The following is a 19,672-nucleotide window of genomic DNA, read 5'->3' on the forward strand; positions in this document are numbered from 1 at the left end:
GCAGAATAGAAAGAGAGATAAAGAGTTTCCCAGATGAACAAAAACTAAAGGAGTTCATGACCACCAAACCAGCCCTGCAGGAGATCCTAAGGGGGACTCTGTGAGTGAAAAGCAGCAAAGACTACAAAGACCAAAGACATCACCATAAACACAAAACCTACAGATAACGCAATGACACTAAATCCTTACCTTTCAATAATCACTCTGAATGTAAATGGACTAACTGCCTCAATCAAAAGACATAGCATATCAGAACAGATAAAATAACAAGATTCATCTATACGCTGCCTACAAGAGACTCATTTTAGACCCAAAGACACCTGCAGATTGAAAGCAAGGGGATGGAGAACCATCTATCATGCTACTGGATGTCAAAAGACAGTACAGCCATACTTATATCAGACAAACTAGATTTTAAAACAAAGACTATAACAAGAGATGAAGAAGGGCACTATGTCACAATTAACAGGTCTATCCATCAAGAAGAGATAACAATTGTAAATGTTTATGACCCCAACGTGAAGCAACCAAGTATATAAATCAATCACAAACATAAATAAATGTAGAGATAATAACACCATGATTGTAGGTGACTTTAATATTCCACTTACAACAATGGACAGATCATCTAGGCAGAAAATCAATAAGGAAACAACAGCTCTGAATGACATATTGGACGAGATGGACTTAACAGATATATTCAGAACTTTTCATCCAAAAGAATACACATTCTTCTTGAGGGCACATGGAACATTCTCCAAAATAGATCACATACTGGTTCACAAAACATCCCTCAACAAATACAAAAGGACTGAGATCATACCATACATATTTTCAGATCACAACACTATGAAACTTGAAATCAACCCCAAGAAAAAATTTGGAAAGCCCCCAAATACATGAAGGTTAAAGAATATCCTACTAAAGAATGAATGGGTCAACCAGGAAATTAAAGAAGAAATTTAAAATATATGCAAACAAATGAAAATGAAAACACGGCAGTCCAAAACCTTTGGGATGCAGCAAAGGCAGTCCTAAGAGGAAAATACACTGCAGTCCAGACCTATCTCAAGAAGCAAGAAAGGTCCCAAATACAGAACCTAACCTCACACCTAAAGGAACTAGAAAGACAGCAGCAAAGAAAGCCCAAAGCCAGCAGAAGAAGAGAAATAATAAAGATTAGAGCACAAATAAACAGTATAGAATAAAATAAAAAGCAACCAGTAGAACAGATCAATGAATCTAAGAGCTAATTTTTTGAAAGAATAAGCAAAATTGATAATCCCCTAAGGAGACTTCTCAAAAAGAAAAGAGAGAAGACCCAAATAGATAAAAATCATGAATGAAAGAGGAGAGATCACAACCAACACCACAGCAATACGAACAATTATTAGAGAATACTACAAAAAATTATATACCAACAAACTGGACAATTTGGAAGAAATGGACAAATCCCTAGATACTCACACACTACCAAAACTCAAAAGGGAAGAAATAGAAAATTTGAACAGACCCATAACCATCAAAGAAATTGAATCAGTTATCAAAAATCTCCCAAGAAATAAGAGTCCTGGGCCAGAGGCTTCCCAGAGGAATTCTACCACAAATTTAAAGAAAGTTAATCCCTATTCTTCTCAAGCTGTTCCAAATAATAGAAACAGAAGGAAAGCTTCCAGATGCATCCTATGAAGCCAACATTATCTTGATTTCCAAACCAGAGACCCCACTAAAAAGGAGAGTTACAGGCCAATACCCCTGATGAAAAATGGGGGCAAAAATTCTCAACAAGATACTAGCAAATCGAATTAAACAGTATATTAAAGGAATTTTTCACCGTGATCAAGTGGGATTCATGCCTGAGCTGCAGGGCTGGTTCAATATTTGCAAATCAATCAACATGATACATCACATTAATAGGAGAAAGGATAAGAACCATATGATTCTGTCAATAGATGCAGAAAAAGCATTTGACAAAATACAGCATCGTGTCTTAATATAAACCCTCAAGAAAGTCAGAATAGAAAGAACATACCTTAACGTCATAAAAGCCAGATATGAAAGGCCCACAGCTAATATCATCCTCAATGGGAAAAAACTGAGGGCTTTCCACCTGAGATCCGAAACACAACAGGGATGTCCACTCTCACCACTGTTGTTTGACAGAGTGTTGGAAGTCCTAGCCTTAGTAATCAGACAACAAAATGAAATGAAAGGCATCCAAATTGGCAAAGAATTCAAACTTTCACTTTTCACAAATGACATGATACTCTACATGGGAAACCTGAATGACTCCACCAAAAAACTGCTAGAACTGATACATGAATTCAGCAAAGTCACAGGATATAAAATCGATGTACAGAAATTGGTTGCGTGATATACACCCATAATGAAGGAACAGAAAGAGATACCAAGGAACCAGTCTCATTTACAATTGCACCAAGAACCATAAAATACCTAGGAATAAACCTAAACAAAGAGGTAAAAGATCTGTATGTTGAAAATCACAGAGCGCTTATGAAAGCAATTAAAGAAGACACAAAGAAATGGAAAAATATCTCATGCTCATGGATTGGAAAAACAAATTACCCAAAGCAATGTACATATCCAATGCAATCCCAATCAAAATTTCACCAGCATTCTTTACAGAGCTAGAATAAACAATCCTAAAATTTTTATGGAACCACAAAGGACCCTGAAAAGCCAAAGTAATGTTCAAAAAGTAAACCAAAACTGGAGGCATCACAATCCCAGACTTTAGCCTGTATTACAATGCTGTAATCATCAAGACAGTATGATATTGGCACAAAAACAGACACATAGACCAATGCAATAGAATAGAGAACCCAGAAATGGACCCACAAACGTATGGCCAACTAATCTTTGACAAAGCAGGAAACAGTATCCAATGGAAAAAAGACAGTCTCTTTAGCAAACAGTGTTGGGAGAACTGGACAGCAACATGCAGAAGAATGAAACTGGACCACTTTCTTACACCATACGCAAAAATAAATTCAAAATGGATGAAATACCTAAATGTGAGACAGGAAACCATCAAAATCCTAGAAGAGAAAACAGGCAACAACCTCTTTGACCTCAGCCATAGCAACTTCTTATTTGACATGTCTCCAAAGGCAAGGGAAATAAAAGCAAAATTGAACTATTGGGACCTCATCAAGATAAAAAGCTCTGCACAGCAAAGGAAACAGTCAACAAAACTAAAAGGCAACTGACAGAATGGGGGAAGATATGTGCAAATGACACATTGGATAAAGGATTAGTATCAAAAATCTATAAAAAATTCACCAAACTCAACACCTAAAAAAACAAATAATCCAGTGAAGAAATGGGTAGAAGACATGAATAGACACTTTTCCAAAGAAGACATCCAGACGGCAAACAGACACACGAAAAGATGCTCAACACTACTCATCATCAGGGAAATACAAATCAAAACCACAATGAGATACCACCTCACACCTGTCAGAGTGGCTAAAATTAACAACCTAGGAAACAACAGATGTTGGCGAGGCTATGGAGAAAGGGTAACTCTTTTGCACTGTTGGTGGGAGTGCAAACTGGTGCAGCCATTCTGGAAAACAGTGTAGAGGTTCCTCAAAAAATTAAAAATAGAATTACCCTATGACCCAGCAATAGCACTACTAGGAATTTATCCAAAGATACAGGAGTGCTGATTCGTAGGGGACATGTGCCCCAATGTTTATAGCAGTGCTATCAACAATAGCCAAAGTATGGAAAGAGCCCAAATGTCCATCAACTGATGAATGGATAAAGAAGGTGTGGTATATATACACAATGGAATACTACTCGGTGATGAAAAAGAATGAAAGCTTGACATTTGCAACAATGTGGATGAAGTTGAGGGTATTATGCTAAGTTAAGTAAGTCAGTCAGAGAAAGACAGATATCACATGTTTTCCTTCACATGTGGAATTTGAGAAACTTAACAGAAGACCATCGGGGAAGAAAAGGAAAAGTAAGCTACAAATAGAGAGGGAGGCAAACCAGAAGAGACTCTTAAATACAGAGAACAAACTTAGGGTTAATGGCGGTGGTGGAGGTTGCAGGGTAGGGGGATGGGAAAATGGGTGATGGGCATTGAGGAAGGCACTTGTTGGGATAAGTACCGGGTGTTGTATGTTAGTAATGAATTACGGGAATCTACTCCTGAAGCCAAGACTACACTGTATGTTAGCTAGCTTGACAATAAATTATTAAAGATAAAAAAAAAAAAAAACAGAAGAGGAAAGAATACTACCCAAATCATTATATGAGGCCATCATTACCCTGATACCAAAACCAAAAATAGTTATTACAAGAAAAGAAAATTACAATCCAACATCCCTCATGAACATCAATGCAAAAATTATTTTAAAATGTTGGCAAATAGAATTCAGCAAGATATAAAAAGGATAATACACATCACAACCACATATGGCTTGTCCCAGAAATATAAGATTTGTTTAACATTCAAAAATCAATCCATAAAAAAGAATACTCAAATGACCGTCTCAATAAATGTAGAAGAAGTATTGGAAAGTCCTGCATTTATTTCTGACAAAACTCCTTAGCAAACCAGGAATAGAAGAGAACCTTACTCAACTTGACAAAAGGTATCTATGAAAAACTGACAGCTAACATTTATATTTAATGAGGAAATACAGATGCTTTCCTACTAGGAAAGCAAGGTTTTTCACTCTCATAACTTCTATTCGACTTGTACTAGAGGATCTAGCCAGAGCAATGTGACAAGGCAAAGAAATAGAAGGTAGAAAGACTGGAAAGGAAGAAATAAAACTGCCTTTATTTGCACATGACATAATTGTACAGAAAAGCTGATGAGATCCACGAAAAAGCTACTAGCACTAATAAATAAGTTTAACAGTTTATAGGTTATAAGGTCAATACAAAATCAGTTATATTTCTAAATACTAGCAATGAACAATCAGAAATTTAAATATAAAAACCCAAAGCATTTATAATACCCTAGGATTATGATAATGTAGCGATAAATTTGACAAAATATGCTAATCTTGTGTATGGAAAACTACAAAATATTGCTGGAAAAAATATTTTTTTTAAAAATAGCAAGATAGGGGCGCCTGGGTGGCTCAGTCGGTTGAGCATCCGACCTTGGCTCAGGTCATGATCTCACAGTTTGTGGGTTCGAGCCCCGCGTCGGGCTCTGTGCTGACAGCTTGGAGCCTGGAGCCTGCTTTGGATTCTGTGTCTCCCTCCCTCTGCCTCTTCCCCACTCATGCTCTGTCTCTCTCTGTCTCTCAAAAATGAATAAATGTTAAAAAATTTTTTAAAAACTAAAAACATAGAAAGATATACTGTGTTCGTGAATTGGAAGACTCAATATTGTTTAACATCTCAGTTCTCCTTGGGTTAGGCAAAGGTTTTTAAAAATACATTAAGGCATGATCCATAAAAGAAAAGTTTGATAAATGTTAGTTCTTCAAAATTAAGACCTTCTGCTCTTCACAGGACACTCTTAAGATAATGAAAAGACAACTGCAGGGAAAATCTTTGCAAATCACCTATCAGATAAAGGACTTTGCCTTAAAACTCAATTATAACAACAACAAAAAATCCAACCCAATATTAAATGCACAAATAATTTTAACAGATACTTCACCAAGCAGACATATGGATGGCAGATAAGCACGTGAAAAGCTGTTTAACATCATCTGTCAATAGGGAAATGCAATTTAAAACCATGATGAGATGGTTTTAATACACAATTTAATACACAATTCTTAGGGTGTCTAAAGTGAAAGATGGACTATACTAAGTATTGACAAAGATGTGCAGGAACTGAAATGCTCATACACTGCTGGTGCGAATGTAACAGGGCACAATCACTTGGAAACCAGTTTGTCAATTTCTTGAAAAATTATACACATATCATATGGCTTAGCCATTCTGCTCCTAGGTATTTATTCAATGTACATGACAGCATATCTTTACACAAAGACTTGTACATGAATATTCATAGCAGCTTTATTTGTAATAGCCCCAAACTGAAAACAGCCCAGATGTCCATGAACTGATGAATGGAAAAACAAAAGGTGATATATCGATGGGGCGCCTGGGTGGCTCAGTCAGTTAAGCGTCTGACTCTTGATTTTGGCTCAGGTCATGATCTCACAGTTTCATGAGTTCGAGTCCCTGCAGAGCCTGCTTGGGACTCTCTCTCTCTCTCTCTCTGACCCTCCCTTGCTCACACTCTCCCCGTCTCTCTCAAAATAAATAAATAAACTTAAAAAAGTATTTTAAAAAGGTGATATATCCATACAATGGAATACTACTCAGAAAGAAAAAGAAATGATCTACTGATACATGCAACAAAATGGATTAATCTCAATGTTACTCTGAATGAGAGAAGGCAGGAAAAAAGTCTAAGTATTGTATAAATCCATTTATATAAAATTCTAGAAAATGATAAGTAGCCTATGGTGAGGGAAAACAGACCAGTAGTTGGGGTGCCTGGGTGGCTCAGTCGGTTGGGTGTCCAACTTCGGCTCAGGTCATGATCTCACAGTTGGTGAGTTTGAGCCCCACATCAGGCTCTGTGCTGAGAGCTCAGAGCCTGGAGCCTGCTTCAGATTCTGTGTCTCCCTCTCTCTCTGCTCTTCCCCTGCTCACACACTGTCTCTCTCTCTCAAAAATAAATAAATATAAAAAAAAAAAAAAAAAAAGAAAGAAAACAGACCAGTAGCTGCCTGGGGACAGGGATGTAGGATACAGGAGTGGTGGAAAAGAGCAACTAGAAAGAATACGGGAAACCTTTAGGGGTGTGAGGGACATGTTCATTAACTTGATTATGGTGGTGTTTTCATGGATATCATCTATGTGAAGACTTACCAAATCGTGCATTTTAAATATGTAGAGTTTACTATATATAAATTATACTTCAATTAAGCTGTAAAAAAGAAAATCAGGTATGATCATCTGAGTGTCAGTCAGATCGTTTCTCTCATGGTGTTGACTTTTGCTGTTGACTACCAAACTAGGGAAGCTCTCTCTACCCCATTTGAACCAGCTACCTTGCAGTGTTCGGACAACAGTCAAGTTTTCCCTGAAAATGGGTTGCTTTTCTCCAGCACTGTGTGAGTTAACTTGACAAGTGACCATAATTGAAGAATAGAGACAACCAAGGAGTGAAATTGCAAGTTATAAGGTCCCAAACTGACCCACTTTGTGTGGTGGGGGTGGGGGCGATGGCTGAGACACTGGAATCCAGACATGACAGGTAAACAGGGAGTGCTGCAGGTAGAGGAAGGACAAATAAAAAGCAGGGAGTGAGAAACCCAGTTCTCCTTTACTCTCATTTTTTATCACACTAGTATGCTTCTGAGGTCCTTGGACAGTTAACAAATACTTAAATTACACCCATAGACTAAACAGTGATTTAAAATAGTAATATTAGAAAGGAACTTAATTTATCTGAGAGAAAAGTGATAGCTACCAAGTCAAACAATTAAAGACCATTTGCCTTGGTTTTCTGGCTATCTTGTAAGGTGGGGCATCACCAACCAATTTCTATGACCATAAGGTCATTTTCAGATCGACATTCCCCAGTAATATTTTAATGACTTGTGTTCACAGGCAATATTGGGCCAACATATTTAACCCAGGTAGACTTGGTTCCAGTGGTAGAACAAGAGCAAAAATAACATGATAACCATTTGGTGAAGGGTTGTCCCATGAGCCTGAGTCCTCCAGCCCCCAACTCTGTCAAAACTAAATCAGTTTCTTTTCCTCTTCAAAGTCACATTCAAAGTAAATCCACATTTGTTTTCAGCAGCAAGAATCAGTCTCATAAAAATCATAAGATTTTCCTACCTTGACAAAAATTGTTGAATTGCACTCTTGCAATGCCTCCATTAAACTAATCACGTGGAGGCACACCATTTCCACCATCTGAAACAACAAACATGAAAATCAGTTCCACTCCCAGTAGTGCAGAAATCTCGAAAGCTAGTCTGCAGCCACAGAGGATCCATGCCATGTGCCCACGAGGCTTTTGGCACAATGACCAGAGGGGACCACAAGCAGTAGTGCTTATTCACCTCTAAAACTTCAACTAGAAAGTGACTTTAAAAAGCTCCAGAGGTTTTTCATTTGGCATGCCTTCCTTATCTAACTCGGGGCTGCCAATGCAACGGGGTATTGATCTTGCTAATCTGCACTGAATTGTGATTCATACCAGAGGATAAATGCCTTCTGCTTCCCTCCTTCCAACTACAGAACTTGGGCTTATGTCCTTTTCTTCATCTTGACCCTTTTTCCACAGTTTCTTCACCTGGAGCAGCTGTTTAATTTATTACACACCTGTCTTTGTGGCTTTGTTCTCTAGGGAACAAGGTAGCCACGCTGATGACAGTTCAAAAGTCCCTGATCAGAAATTCCTAAGGCTGGATTTTAAACACTACAAGGGAATTTTACCAGACTAGCATACATAGTTTAACACATTTTTCAGAAAAAAGTTAAATCTGTTAGTAGCATTATTTGTACAAAACTCATTTGTAACATTCATTTCTAACATTTATATGTCAAAGAGATTTGGAGCAGAGATATAAATGGTGTCAAAAAACTAGTATCAACAGAAGGAAACCGAATCTCTATTTAAGGTCCCAGTTTCATTGCCTGTAAAGTAACAGAATGCTTGATCTCCAAGTTCTTCTTCAGTCTCAGACTCTATGATCCAATAAATGTTTCTCAGAACTGTTTGTGCACCCTAAAATTGCCACATAAATTTCCTCTAAATTGAACTAAAATACCTCTCTCCATACAGAATTGCCTCATAACATCTGCTTCTCTAAAGAAAAGAAAGTGCTTCACTAAAGGAAATATATAATCCCCTTTCCAATTAGAGCTGAAAGAAACTGTTTCTTAGAGTAGTATCAATCAATCAAAAGTCATTTCCGTTATGCCTTTTGTGGACGGTGCATTGTTGGGTTTCTGGGCACACTGGGATCATCGTTATGATGTTCTTCCAGATCCCCTGCCCCTCACAGAGGAGAATTAGCCTGATAAAGCCCCCCATAACCAAGATACTAACTGTTGCTTTCTCCACTGAGGATCCTCCTTCAAAGTAGCAAAGGACTTCCTTGTAAATTCCTTCCATACACCCTCCAAGCCTGACTTCACAGGACTATTCCAAGCTTGTTCAATGAAGGGGGCTCATGCTAACAATACCTCAGATATTTTTCAGTGAGGGTTAGAGCAGCCCCTCTCTTGGTGAGCCATCTGAGCTAAAACTGAACTGGATTTGAAGACTGGGGGAGCGCTGGTCCTCCTAGGGCAACTCAGAAGGGTGAGGCCCTTTTCAGGGTTTGAGCCCTGGGTAGAATGAACATGTGTGGTTGGTCTGCTCTTAAATACCACCAGAGGATGACCCAACTGGCTAGGGTTTTTCCAAATTGCCTTGGAATCCAAAAATAATACGAATCTCCTTTTGACTTTATAGCACAAAACAACCCTTAAAGGTAGATTTCATATAAAATAAATTTTTGGCACTAAGCAGAGCAAACAAAAGTTTCTACTAAATTTATTTGCTTGCTTTGTTTCTCATCAAACTTATTATACAAGCAGAACATCCAGCTTATAATGTAAAAACCCACTGATATAATATTACAATTGAGACCCTTAAAGAACAGACAATGTGAGGGCTGGGTGTAGGTTACACCTTTTATCCACGATGGGAAATTTATTCGTGGACTCACCACTTTGTTGTGAGCCATCAGCTGAAGGATGCTGGGTGTCACCCTGCTCCAAAACTCCAGTGCGGTCAGGATCGCCGTGAAGCTGAATTCATTCTGACTTTGGACATTTGTAGCTACGGCACTTTGTTCGCAATATACGGTCCAGAGCTGAGCAAAGATAAATGCGTGGAAGAGAGAACACATATGCAGCACGGAGGTCTGAAAAGGAGGAGACAGGAGCCGTTACATTTCAGTGGGCTACAGTGCTCCACAGGGCCCATCCCACACAGTCTCGGCCTTCTGAGGAGCATGGCCAAAGCACATCTACTTCCAGAGATCGGAGGCTGAAGGAGTTCTCTATGAGTTACAGATTCGTGATTCACCACCTTAAGACAATCTGCTTTTCGCTCTGTCAGTGGGAGTGTGCGGAGAGAACAAAGCATCTTTCCAAAGAGAAGGCACCTTAGCTTGCAGAATGCTACCCACCGCCTTGCCTGTTAATGACAATGACGTTCTCATGCCTAAACTAGATCAGGGAGAATAATCACTCTACCATCTTGAGGTGTTTCCTCGCCTGTAACATGGGGATGATAGTACCCTCCTCAAAGAGCTGGCGTTAGGAGGAATCAGGTGGCATGTCTGAACACATTGCCCAGCAATGTGTTACTAATTATACTATTACCAGTAGTAGAAATGGCAGCAGCAAGCACTAGTGGTGAGCACGGACTGAGCATGCACCTACAATGTCCCAGACACCGTGCTAAAGACTTTCCAAAGACCACTTCCATAATTCTCAAACCATCCCCTCGTCTCTTTTACAGATGAAGAGCTGGAGCTCAGAGAGGTCACAAGGTCAAGGTACCTTGACAAGGTACCTTGTACAAATGACCAAGTACCATCGTTAGGAATCAAACACAGCTCTGGCTTCAAATACTAGGAGCTGACTGCCTGGCCCCTTTTGCAAATATCATTCAGGCTGTTTGGACGGTGCTCTACTTTATCACAGAGTCAGCTTTCCCTGGCCCACATCCCAGCTGCTCCCAAACCCACCCTGACTTCCCGGAACTTGCCTAAGCTTGTGAAGGGCGCTTGGCTTCTCTTAGCTGATTAGTACCAGTGTGTCTGGTTTGCTTACACTGGCTCATGACTGATGCCTGCCTTGGGTTTACTTTATTCCCTTAAGCACATCATCTGTCTCTACAATTTACTAAGTTCCTCTGTGTCGGTGATTCCAGCGTGTGCTTTAGTGAGTTCCCAACTGGCCTTCTTATTTTCATTTTGTATCTTTATAGATCTATCTCTAGAGATGTGAGTTGAAAAGATAGTGCATGAAAAATCAGAGCATAAATTTTCCTCCAATTCATATTCGGTTCCAAAAACTGATCATGGGATTTTTATTATATTTCTAGCCTTTTATTTCTCTTCATTATTTTGAGACAGAAATGCCTAGGAAGCTAACTCTTGCCTGCCTCCATAATTTATCTTTATAAAAGTAAACAAAGACAATTTAAGGGGGAAGAAAAGATAGTGCGGGAATTTAAACAACTTTAAATAAGGCATTAGCACAAAGTCGCTTTCCTAACATCCACAGGAGGGCAAGTGATAAGATGCATTTTCTTCTCAGAAGAAACATAATAGGCTGATAACGGTTCCATTAGCAATTTCGATGCCTATGGTCTTAAGGTTGCAGAAATCGCTTACCTTTGATTGCTCTGGAAATCCAATCAGGATGACAATGAGATGGTCTGCAATATGAGAGCCGGCATCCAGAGGTATGGGCAGGCACGGAGAGGAGGCATTTGGACACACCGCGTTATGAGTGAGGGAGCCCAGGAGCAGCCAGGACAGCAGACGGATGCGGGAGATACACTCGATGAATTCTTTCGGCCTATCAAGTAGAAGGAAGCGTTAACGGTGATTTTTATGGTTTCCGTTTTGTTGGGCGCTCACCAACGGCTTATTGATGGCATTAAAAGTGTGGTTTTATAGGCGATTACCTACAATAAAACACCCAGGTGACAGTGCCAACAAAATGTGTCTGTTTTTCTGTATCTGTATCTGTTTTTCTGCTCGCCCTCTCTACTCCCGGACCCTAGCTGCTTGAGCAACGAGCAGCTTCTGGTGACAACACGGGATTAAAAATCATTCTTCCACCAACCTTGCTGCCCTTCGGACTAGCTGCTCTTTCTAAACTCTTTCCTTTCTTCTTAGAAGGTCTCACATCCCCACTAGAGGGGAAGGAATAGAGGCGGAGATGTAACACACGCCACCCATTTTCCTGCCCTGCAGTCATTGTCTCCTGCTGCTCTCCTGCCCTCCTGCCCGCCTCGCCCCAGCTCCAAGCCTTTCCTCTAGCCACGGAGCCGACCGTGCAAAATGGAGTGCTCACAGAAACCAGCCCATGGGCCCCTCTCCTCTCTCCGCCTCCTTGCGCTCTACTTCATCTTCGCTATGGATTTTGTTCAAGCCACAATCTAACATGCTCCTTGAAGGCAGAAGCTATGTAAGTGCTCAATAAATACCTATTGATTTATTTAACTAGTTGAAATTAAGAGTTAAAATCGCACTTCGAAGCTCCAGGTTTTCGTCATCCATCAGGATATGGCTGAGGTTTTCGTAGGAGGGCAAGTTCCTGTTACTGTCAGCATAGCATGGAAGTGCTCGTGTTCAAAAATGCTGCTAGGTCAGCAGGTATGGAGATGCGGCTCACCTCCTACCTTCCCCACCATCACACTGCACTCCCATAAATCTTCAAGGCATTCATTTGCTCTGAGTCCCAGAAAACCCGGGGTGGTTCCCTGACTCACTGACCCCCACTGCTAAAATAATAAGGGCCTTACCCTTGTTGCATTGCAGAAGGGGGATGATAGAGCCAAGGCAGGTAGCGAATCACAGCCTTGTTATCTCTGTGGTTGCCCCGTGAGATTTCCATGGCTGTAATCTGAGCCAGCCCAACTTTGAGGTGTCCACCAAAAGTATCTTCATGCAGAGGCTGGGAACATGTCTTCATGTGGCTCTGCAAAAACAAATGGTATTTCATGGCTTTGGCAGAGTACCTGGAAAACTCCTGGTTGCTCTTTAAAAAGATCAGGTTGTCATTCCCTCACCTTCTATCACCACTCCCAAGTATACAACCCATTTAAACTTCTTCAATGGTTTCCCATTTTTCTTAGGACAAAGGGGGAGAGGGGAAATTCCTTAGCATGGCCTAAAAAGCCTGGAATGATCTAGTGACTGCAGACCTCTGCATCCTACCCCTTCATCCCCTCTACACTGGCTCCCTCCCATTACCAGCCTTTGCTTGTGCTGGTCTCTCTGCCCGAAACACTGTTCCTGCCTCTCTTCACTTAATTGACTGCTATTCATTGTGCACGTTTTAGCTCAAGTGTCACGTCCTCCAGGAAGTCTTCCCTGACCTCCCTGGCTAGGCCATATCATCCTATTAGAAGCTCCTATACCACTGTGTACCCCTTCTTCAGAGCAATTATGAAAGTCACAATTTTACACTATGTTATATGAGATTTTCATTAAAATTGGCACCTCACTACCAGACTATAAATTAAATGAGCATGGCTACTGTGTCCTTTTGCTCATTGTTGCATCCCTACATGCCTAGAACAACACCAGGCACATTATGGGTGCTTGGTACATATCTGTTGAATTAATGTAGAAAAGTTCCTTCTCTTGGTGTGGCTTAGTGGAAAGAGCACTGAAATGGAAACTGAGACCTAGGCTTCGGCCCCAGTCTAGGCCACTTGCCACTTGGCCTTTCTAATCTGTCTCCTAAATTGGAGGGTTGGATTATATCTCTAGTCCCCAACCTTTTGATCATCATGGATCCTTCTTACTGTTTTTCTCTGTATTTTGAAAGTGGTTATAAAGCTAGCTCAAGTGTTTAGGTAATGAGATCTCCTCTTCTTGACACTTGATGCCAAAGCCATCTGAGTGTGGGCCACCAGATTCGGGACTCAGTAACCAGCACGTGGTCAAGTACCAGGGGGGCTTACTTAGGAATGAGTGGGTTCAGATACTGTGAGAAGTCACCAGTTTAAATTCCGATTCTACTTTCCACCTAGCATTTGCAAATCCATCCCTATCCCAAGAAGCACCTGGATCTTTGGAGCAGAGTCTAGAAACTGAGTTGGGCAATGGAGGAACCTCATTTGTAGCTGATGAGCTTCTGGGACGACTAGACCCTGTTTAACCAAAAGGATCATTTAGTGCCAGGTTGCCATCTGGCTGTTCCTTGGACCATGTTTGGATTCCCTTCTGCCCTCTGTCCAGGGCCTTCCCCAAATCTCTCAAGACTATCAATCTTTTAGCTCCCTAGTCAACTCACGGCAAGGAAGTTGACTTACATCAGTGATTCATCCCACCCTGTGAGGCACTCAGTCAATAAGCTCGACAACTTTGCTGGGATCTTGTCCACATGCAAATCAGAGTTTGTCCCATCCCTTGTCTTTAATCATTTTCTTGAAGAAGAGAGCTTTGATGCAGATAACCATGAAAGGCTTATGTTTGCATAATGTGTTCCAGTTTACAAAAGTCTCTTTGCACGCACTGTGCCACATCAAACCTCCTAACAGTCAGTAAAGTTAGATATTAGGCTTGTGTCACAAATGAGGGAACTGAGGCTCAGAGGTAGTTAAATGACACCACATGGCATAGTGAAAAGAGAGTGATCTGGTGCCGCTACAGTCTTAGGCCAACCCTGACTCCACTGCTTATCGGTAGTGCCACCTTGAGCACAAATCACAGCACTAACCCAGGCCTCAGTTTCTACATCTGTAGAACTTTAACAGGGGGACGCGGGAGAATGCTTTAACAGGGGGCAGCGGGAGAACTGAATGAATGGCCAAAGTAGAGCCATTCCTGCCATGCAAACAGCCTTTCCTTTCTCTTTTCCCTCTTGCGCAGGCTGAACTCAGTTCTCCAGGCTCCCAAGACAGGGACTGTTAGAGAGCACCACAGCTGCCGCCCCAGGTAACAATAAGTCCCATCAGGTCTGCCTAAGTCCCTAAAACTGCTTCTGTCTTGCTCACCTGAGAAGTGAGCAGTGTAGGTAAGCCCTCTTACCTTCAGTTTGGTGAGAGTGTGCATGTCCGCCATGAAGTCCAGCACTTCGTTGATGTACTGCCTCACACACTCCATCGCGGCTGTCCCACACTGAAACACAAGGACACCGCTGGGTGGGCCCTCCGAGCCACCGCCTTCACTTTGGCCCTGACTGCGGTCACTGTCTTGTTGTGACTTCACGCTGTTTACTAACGAGTTGTTTCACATTCTGGAGTTCTGACTCACTCCGTTACTCTCCACCATCTGTAACTGTCTGCCCGCAGTTTGGACAAAAATTGATAAAAGGTTTATGGTGAAGAGGTAAGAAACGGGCGGCCTAGGGTAGACTGGGTTAACATGCTTTTTTCCCACTGGGTGATCTAACTGATTTTTTTTGCTTGTTTTTGTTTTTGTTTGCTTTTAATATAATTTATTGTCAAATTGGCTAACATACAGTGTATACCACGTGCTCTTGGTTTCAGGGGTAGATTCCCGTGATTCATCGCTACATACAACACCCAGTGCTCATCCCAACAAGTGCCCTCCTCAAGGCCCATCTGTTTTTGTTTTGTTTTTATTTTGAGAGAGAAAGAAGGAGAGCACAAGCAGGGGAGGGACAGAGAGAGAGAGAATCCCAAGCAGGCTCTGCACCATCAGCATGCCACCCAACATGGGGCTCAAACTCACAAACTGAGATCATGACCTGCGCCAAAACCAAGAGTAGGACACTCAACTGACTGAGCCACTCCTGTCTGCTTATTTTTAAACTGGTCTGGGGGCACCAAGATGGCCCAGTCAGTTAAATGTCCGACTTCGGCTCAGGTCATGATCTCACAGTTCGTGGGTTTGAGCCCCAGATCAGGCTCTGTGGTGACAGCTCAGAGCCTGGATGGAGCCTGCTTTGGATTCTGTGTCTCCCCCTCTTTCTGCCCCTCCTCTCTCTCTCTCTCTCTCTCTCTCTCATAAATTAACATTAAAAAAAATTTAAACCAGTCTGTATACAAAAATTATCTTATGTAGAGCCATTATGCATCAGAGTCTTTATGACATGAATCACCCTAAAACTACAGTAACCCTTATCACTCTGGGGAGTCTTAGATACACATAAAATACGTGCCACCTAATTCAAACACCAGAATCTCGAATCTTTTTCCATCAAAAAAGAAAAGTATATAAACAAACATCACATTTGCTGAAAGGGTCAAAAATTCTTATTTTCAAGTGACTTACAATCTAACTCCTAACACACAGCAGGCGTACTATTAAATAGATAAACGTGATTGCTGCGTTCTTGCTAGGGATAAAGCAAGAAAAAAAATGAAATGAAATGATCAGCTTCCCCACACGCACTGGTAGCATGTTTGGGAAATTTTAAAGGCAAAGAAAGCATACTTGTGTCTCTGGTTATTAAATGACATAAACCTGCCCAGGGCAGTGCAGTGAATTTAGGATTATAAGCAACGAAAAGGAAACCGAACAGGCGGGCTGCTACATCAAAGCTGTATGAGAAAACCCACACATCAGGCCGGGTGTAATGTGGATGAAAAGCAGCCCGTCTTTGAAGCCATCTGAATACTATGCTAAGGCCTTTCTTAGCTTTCTTTTGGAAAATCTGGAACATTATATACTTAACTAGCTCACCCAGTGGCTCCCATTTTCCCATATTCATGTAAATCTGCACAGCCCTGAACTGTATCACCTCCCATCTCTTCTACAATGTTACGCCTGTCAGTTCCTCTGACAGGATAACAAACAGTAAAATAAGGTCATTGGCGGTTCTGTCAGAGTGTTTTCCAAGCATTTCATATGTTCTAAGGTTTTCTTCTTTTAATTTAAATCAAGTGAAGGAATTATAAAAGGTTATTGTGTTCTTGCTTTTGGAATATTAATCCTTTGGTGCAAGAAAGGATTTCCCTCCGATTTATTCCATTTTCTCTGACCTTTCACATGTCATGCAAACAGGAGCATATACTCTGTTCTTTAATTTCTTGAAAGGGATTTGTTTCTCTCATAGGCAATATTTTATATCATTTCAGCTAGGCAAATGTCAAAGAAAATAATTACTAGGAGCATTATTCAATATTTGTCTTTTCACTTTGAATTTCAAAGAATGAGAGCAAAGAGTTTACTAATATGCAGTTACTTTTGCTCTAGAGACAGGATCTACATCTAATAAAAGCCTTAAAATACAGGATCATCTTAGGGAGCCTCTACACTTATAAAACAAAGCATGTAATTTCTAACCCCCCCCTTTTTTTCTACTTTGCAAAACATAAGCATAGCCTTGATGTGTTGTTTTAAAAAAAGAAAGTCAAGCTCCACTTGTTTTCAAAGGCGTATATTTATTTCAATGGGAAACTGATGATAAGGTGTTGAAAAAGTACTCTAAACTCAAAAACATGAACGCAAGTGAATCATATCCAATTCTTCCTTGAAACTTATGTCTGATTTTAAAGTTATGTTTCTTAGATTGTAAGGAACATATGCTCACTGTGGAAAACTTGGAAAAACAGAAATTAACAAAAATCACATAGTCCTGGGGCGCCTGGGTGGCGCAGTCGGTTAAGCGTCCGACTTCAGCCAGGTCACGATCTCGCGGTCCGTGAGTTCGAGCCCCGCGTCGGGCTCTGGGCTGGTGGCTCGGAGCCTGGAGCCTGTTTCCGATTCTGTGTCTCCCTCTCTCTCTGCCCCTCCCCCGTTCATGCTCTGTCTCTCTCTGTCCCAAAAATAAATAAAAAAAAAAGTTGAAAAAAAAATTAAAAAAAAAAAAAATCACATAGTCCTAATTCTTGTCCTCCATCAGTGAAACCACTACCACCGGTATTTCCTTCCAACGTGTTTTGAACACATATAACATACACATATACATATAATTTTTATAAGCCTGAGATCATTTTTTTGTAATCTGCTTTTAAATTAAATCCATCATAAACATTTTCCAGTTATTTATTCTTTTAAAACTTGAGGCAGTAGCCACATAATAGTCTTTTTTATAGATGTATCTTACCTTTTTTTTATTATGAAATTTATTGTCAAATTGGTTTCCATACAACACCCAGTGCTCATCCCAACAGGTGGCCTCCTCAATACCCATCACCCACTGACCCCTCCCTCCCACCCCCCATAAACCCTCAGTTTGTTCTCAGTTTTTAGGAGTCTCTTATGTTTTGGCTCCCTCCCTCTCTAACCATTTTTTTCCCTTGTCCTCCCCCATGGTCTTCTGTTTGTACCTTACTTTATTTAAACAATACACTAATGCTGGTCAACACCAAAAAAACCCCCAAAAAACCACAATCTGATTTAACAATGGGCAGAAGACATGAATAGACATGCTTCCAAAAAAGATACCCAGATGGCCAACAGACACATGAAAAGATGCTTAATATCACTCATTGTCAGGGAAATACAAATCAAAATCACAATGAGATATCACCTCACACCTGCCAGAATGGCTAAAATTAAAAAGGCAAGAAATAACAAGCATTGGTGAAGATGTGGGGAAAAAGGAACCCTTGTATAGTGTTGGTGGGAATGTAAGTTGGTATGGTCACTGTAGAAAACAGTATGGAGGTTCCTCAAAAAACTGAAAATACAAACACTGTAGGATCCAAAATGTCTACTACTGGGTATTTACCCAAAGAAAACAAAAACACTAGTTCAAAAAGACATGCACCCCTATGTTTACTGCAGCATTATTTATAATAGCCAGGATATGAAGGAAACGTAAATGTCCACCCATAGATAAATGGAGAAGGAAGATATGGAATGGAATATTATGCAGCCATAAAAAGGAGGAGATTGTGCCATTTGAGACATGGATGGACCTAGAGGTATTATGCTAAGTGAAATAAGGCAGACTGAGTAAGACAAATACCAAACAATTTCACTCATACATGGACTGTAAAATAATAAGGAAGTATAAACAAACAAATAAAAAGCAGAATCAGACCTATAAACACAGAGAACAAACTGATGGTAGCCAGAGCAGAGGGGTGAGGGTGGGCAAAATGAGTGAAGAGGAGTGGGAGACACAGTTTTACAGTTACGAAATGAAGAAGTCACAGAAATAAAAGGCACAGCATAAGGGATATAGTCAATGATACTGTAATAGTGTTCTATGGTGACCTAGCCTAGGGGTGAGCATGGCATAACATAAAAACTTGTGGAATCATTACCTTGTACACCAGGAACTAATGTATCCTTGTGTGTCGGCCATACCCAAATTTAAACAATTTTTTAAAAAACAATATGCTAACATTAGATCTTAATTTTGCTTCCATATTTTTACTATTTTAAATGCTGCTTTAATAAATATACTTTAATAAATATACTCTTTATGTGTGTATTAAATTATTTTCTCAAATATATTACCAGAAGTAAATTGTCAAACTGTTTTTCAGCAAAGTTGCACCAATTTTCACTACCACCAGCAGTTCATAAGAATGCTTATTTCACATCATCAATAACTTTAATCATTAAGAAAAACCTATTGAGTTGCTAGCTGATTTTAATTTTATATTTTAAAATATTTTAATACTTTATATCAATTTACACTTCACTGATTACTAGTGAGAGTAAGAAGTATATTTTGAATGGCTTATTGGTCACTGGAAAGGTTCCATAAATGGATCTTATTAACTTTTTTTAATGTTTTATTTTTTTGTTTTTGAGAGAGACAGAGAAACAGTGTGCACACACAAGCAGGGGAGAGCAGAGAGAGAGAGAGAGAGAGAGAGAGAGAATCCCAAGTAGGCTTTCCGCTGTCAATGCAGAGCCCCATACGGGGCTCAGTCTCACGAACTGTAAGATCATGACCTGAGGCGAAATCAAGAGTCAGTCACTCAACCGACTGAGCCACTCAGGCGCCCCTATAACTGTTTTTGTTT

General features: G+C 40.4%; 1 protein-coding gene across 22 annotated transcripts in view; it reads right to left on the bottom strand.

The window, feature by feature from the left end:
* UNC79 (unc-79 subunit of NALCN channel complex) overlaps positions 1-19,672 on the bottom strand; it is a 282,253-nt gene that overhangs the window by 13,599 nt on the left and 248,982 nt on the right. For all 22 annotated transcript variants that reach the window (XM_086708939.1, XM_086708942.1, XM_086708934.1 and 19 more), the window contains 5 exons: positions 14,808-14,897; positions 12,572-12,747; positions 11,433-11,619; positions 9,753-9,950; positions 7,870-7,947 (listed from right to left, as the gene is read on the bottom strand). In XM_086708939.1, coding sequence (XP_086565065.1) covers positions 7,870-7,947; positions 9,753-9,950; positions 11,433-11,619; positions 12,572-12,747; positions 14,808-14,897 — 729 coding nt within the window. The remainder of the gene's footprint in view (positions 1-7,869; positions 7,948-9,752; positions 9,951-11,432; positions 11,620-12,571; positions 12,748-14,807; positions 14,898-19,672) is intronic.

This window comes from Puma concolor, chromosome B3 (assembly GCF_028749965.1).
Source record: "Puma concolor isolate L17-30 chromosome B3, mPumCon1.1.hap2, whole genome shotgun sequence".
NCBI lineage: Eukaryota > Metazoa > Chordata > Mammalia > Carnivora > Felidae > Puma > Puma concolor.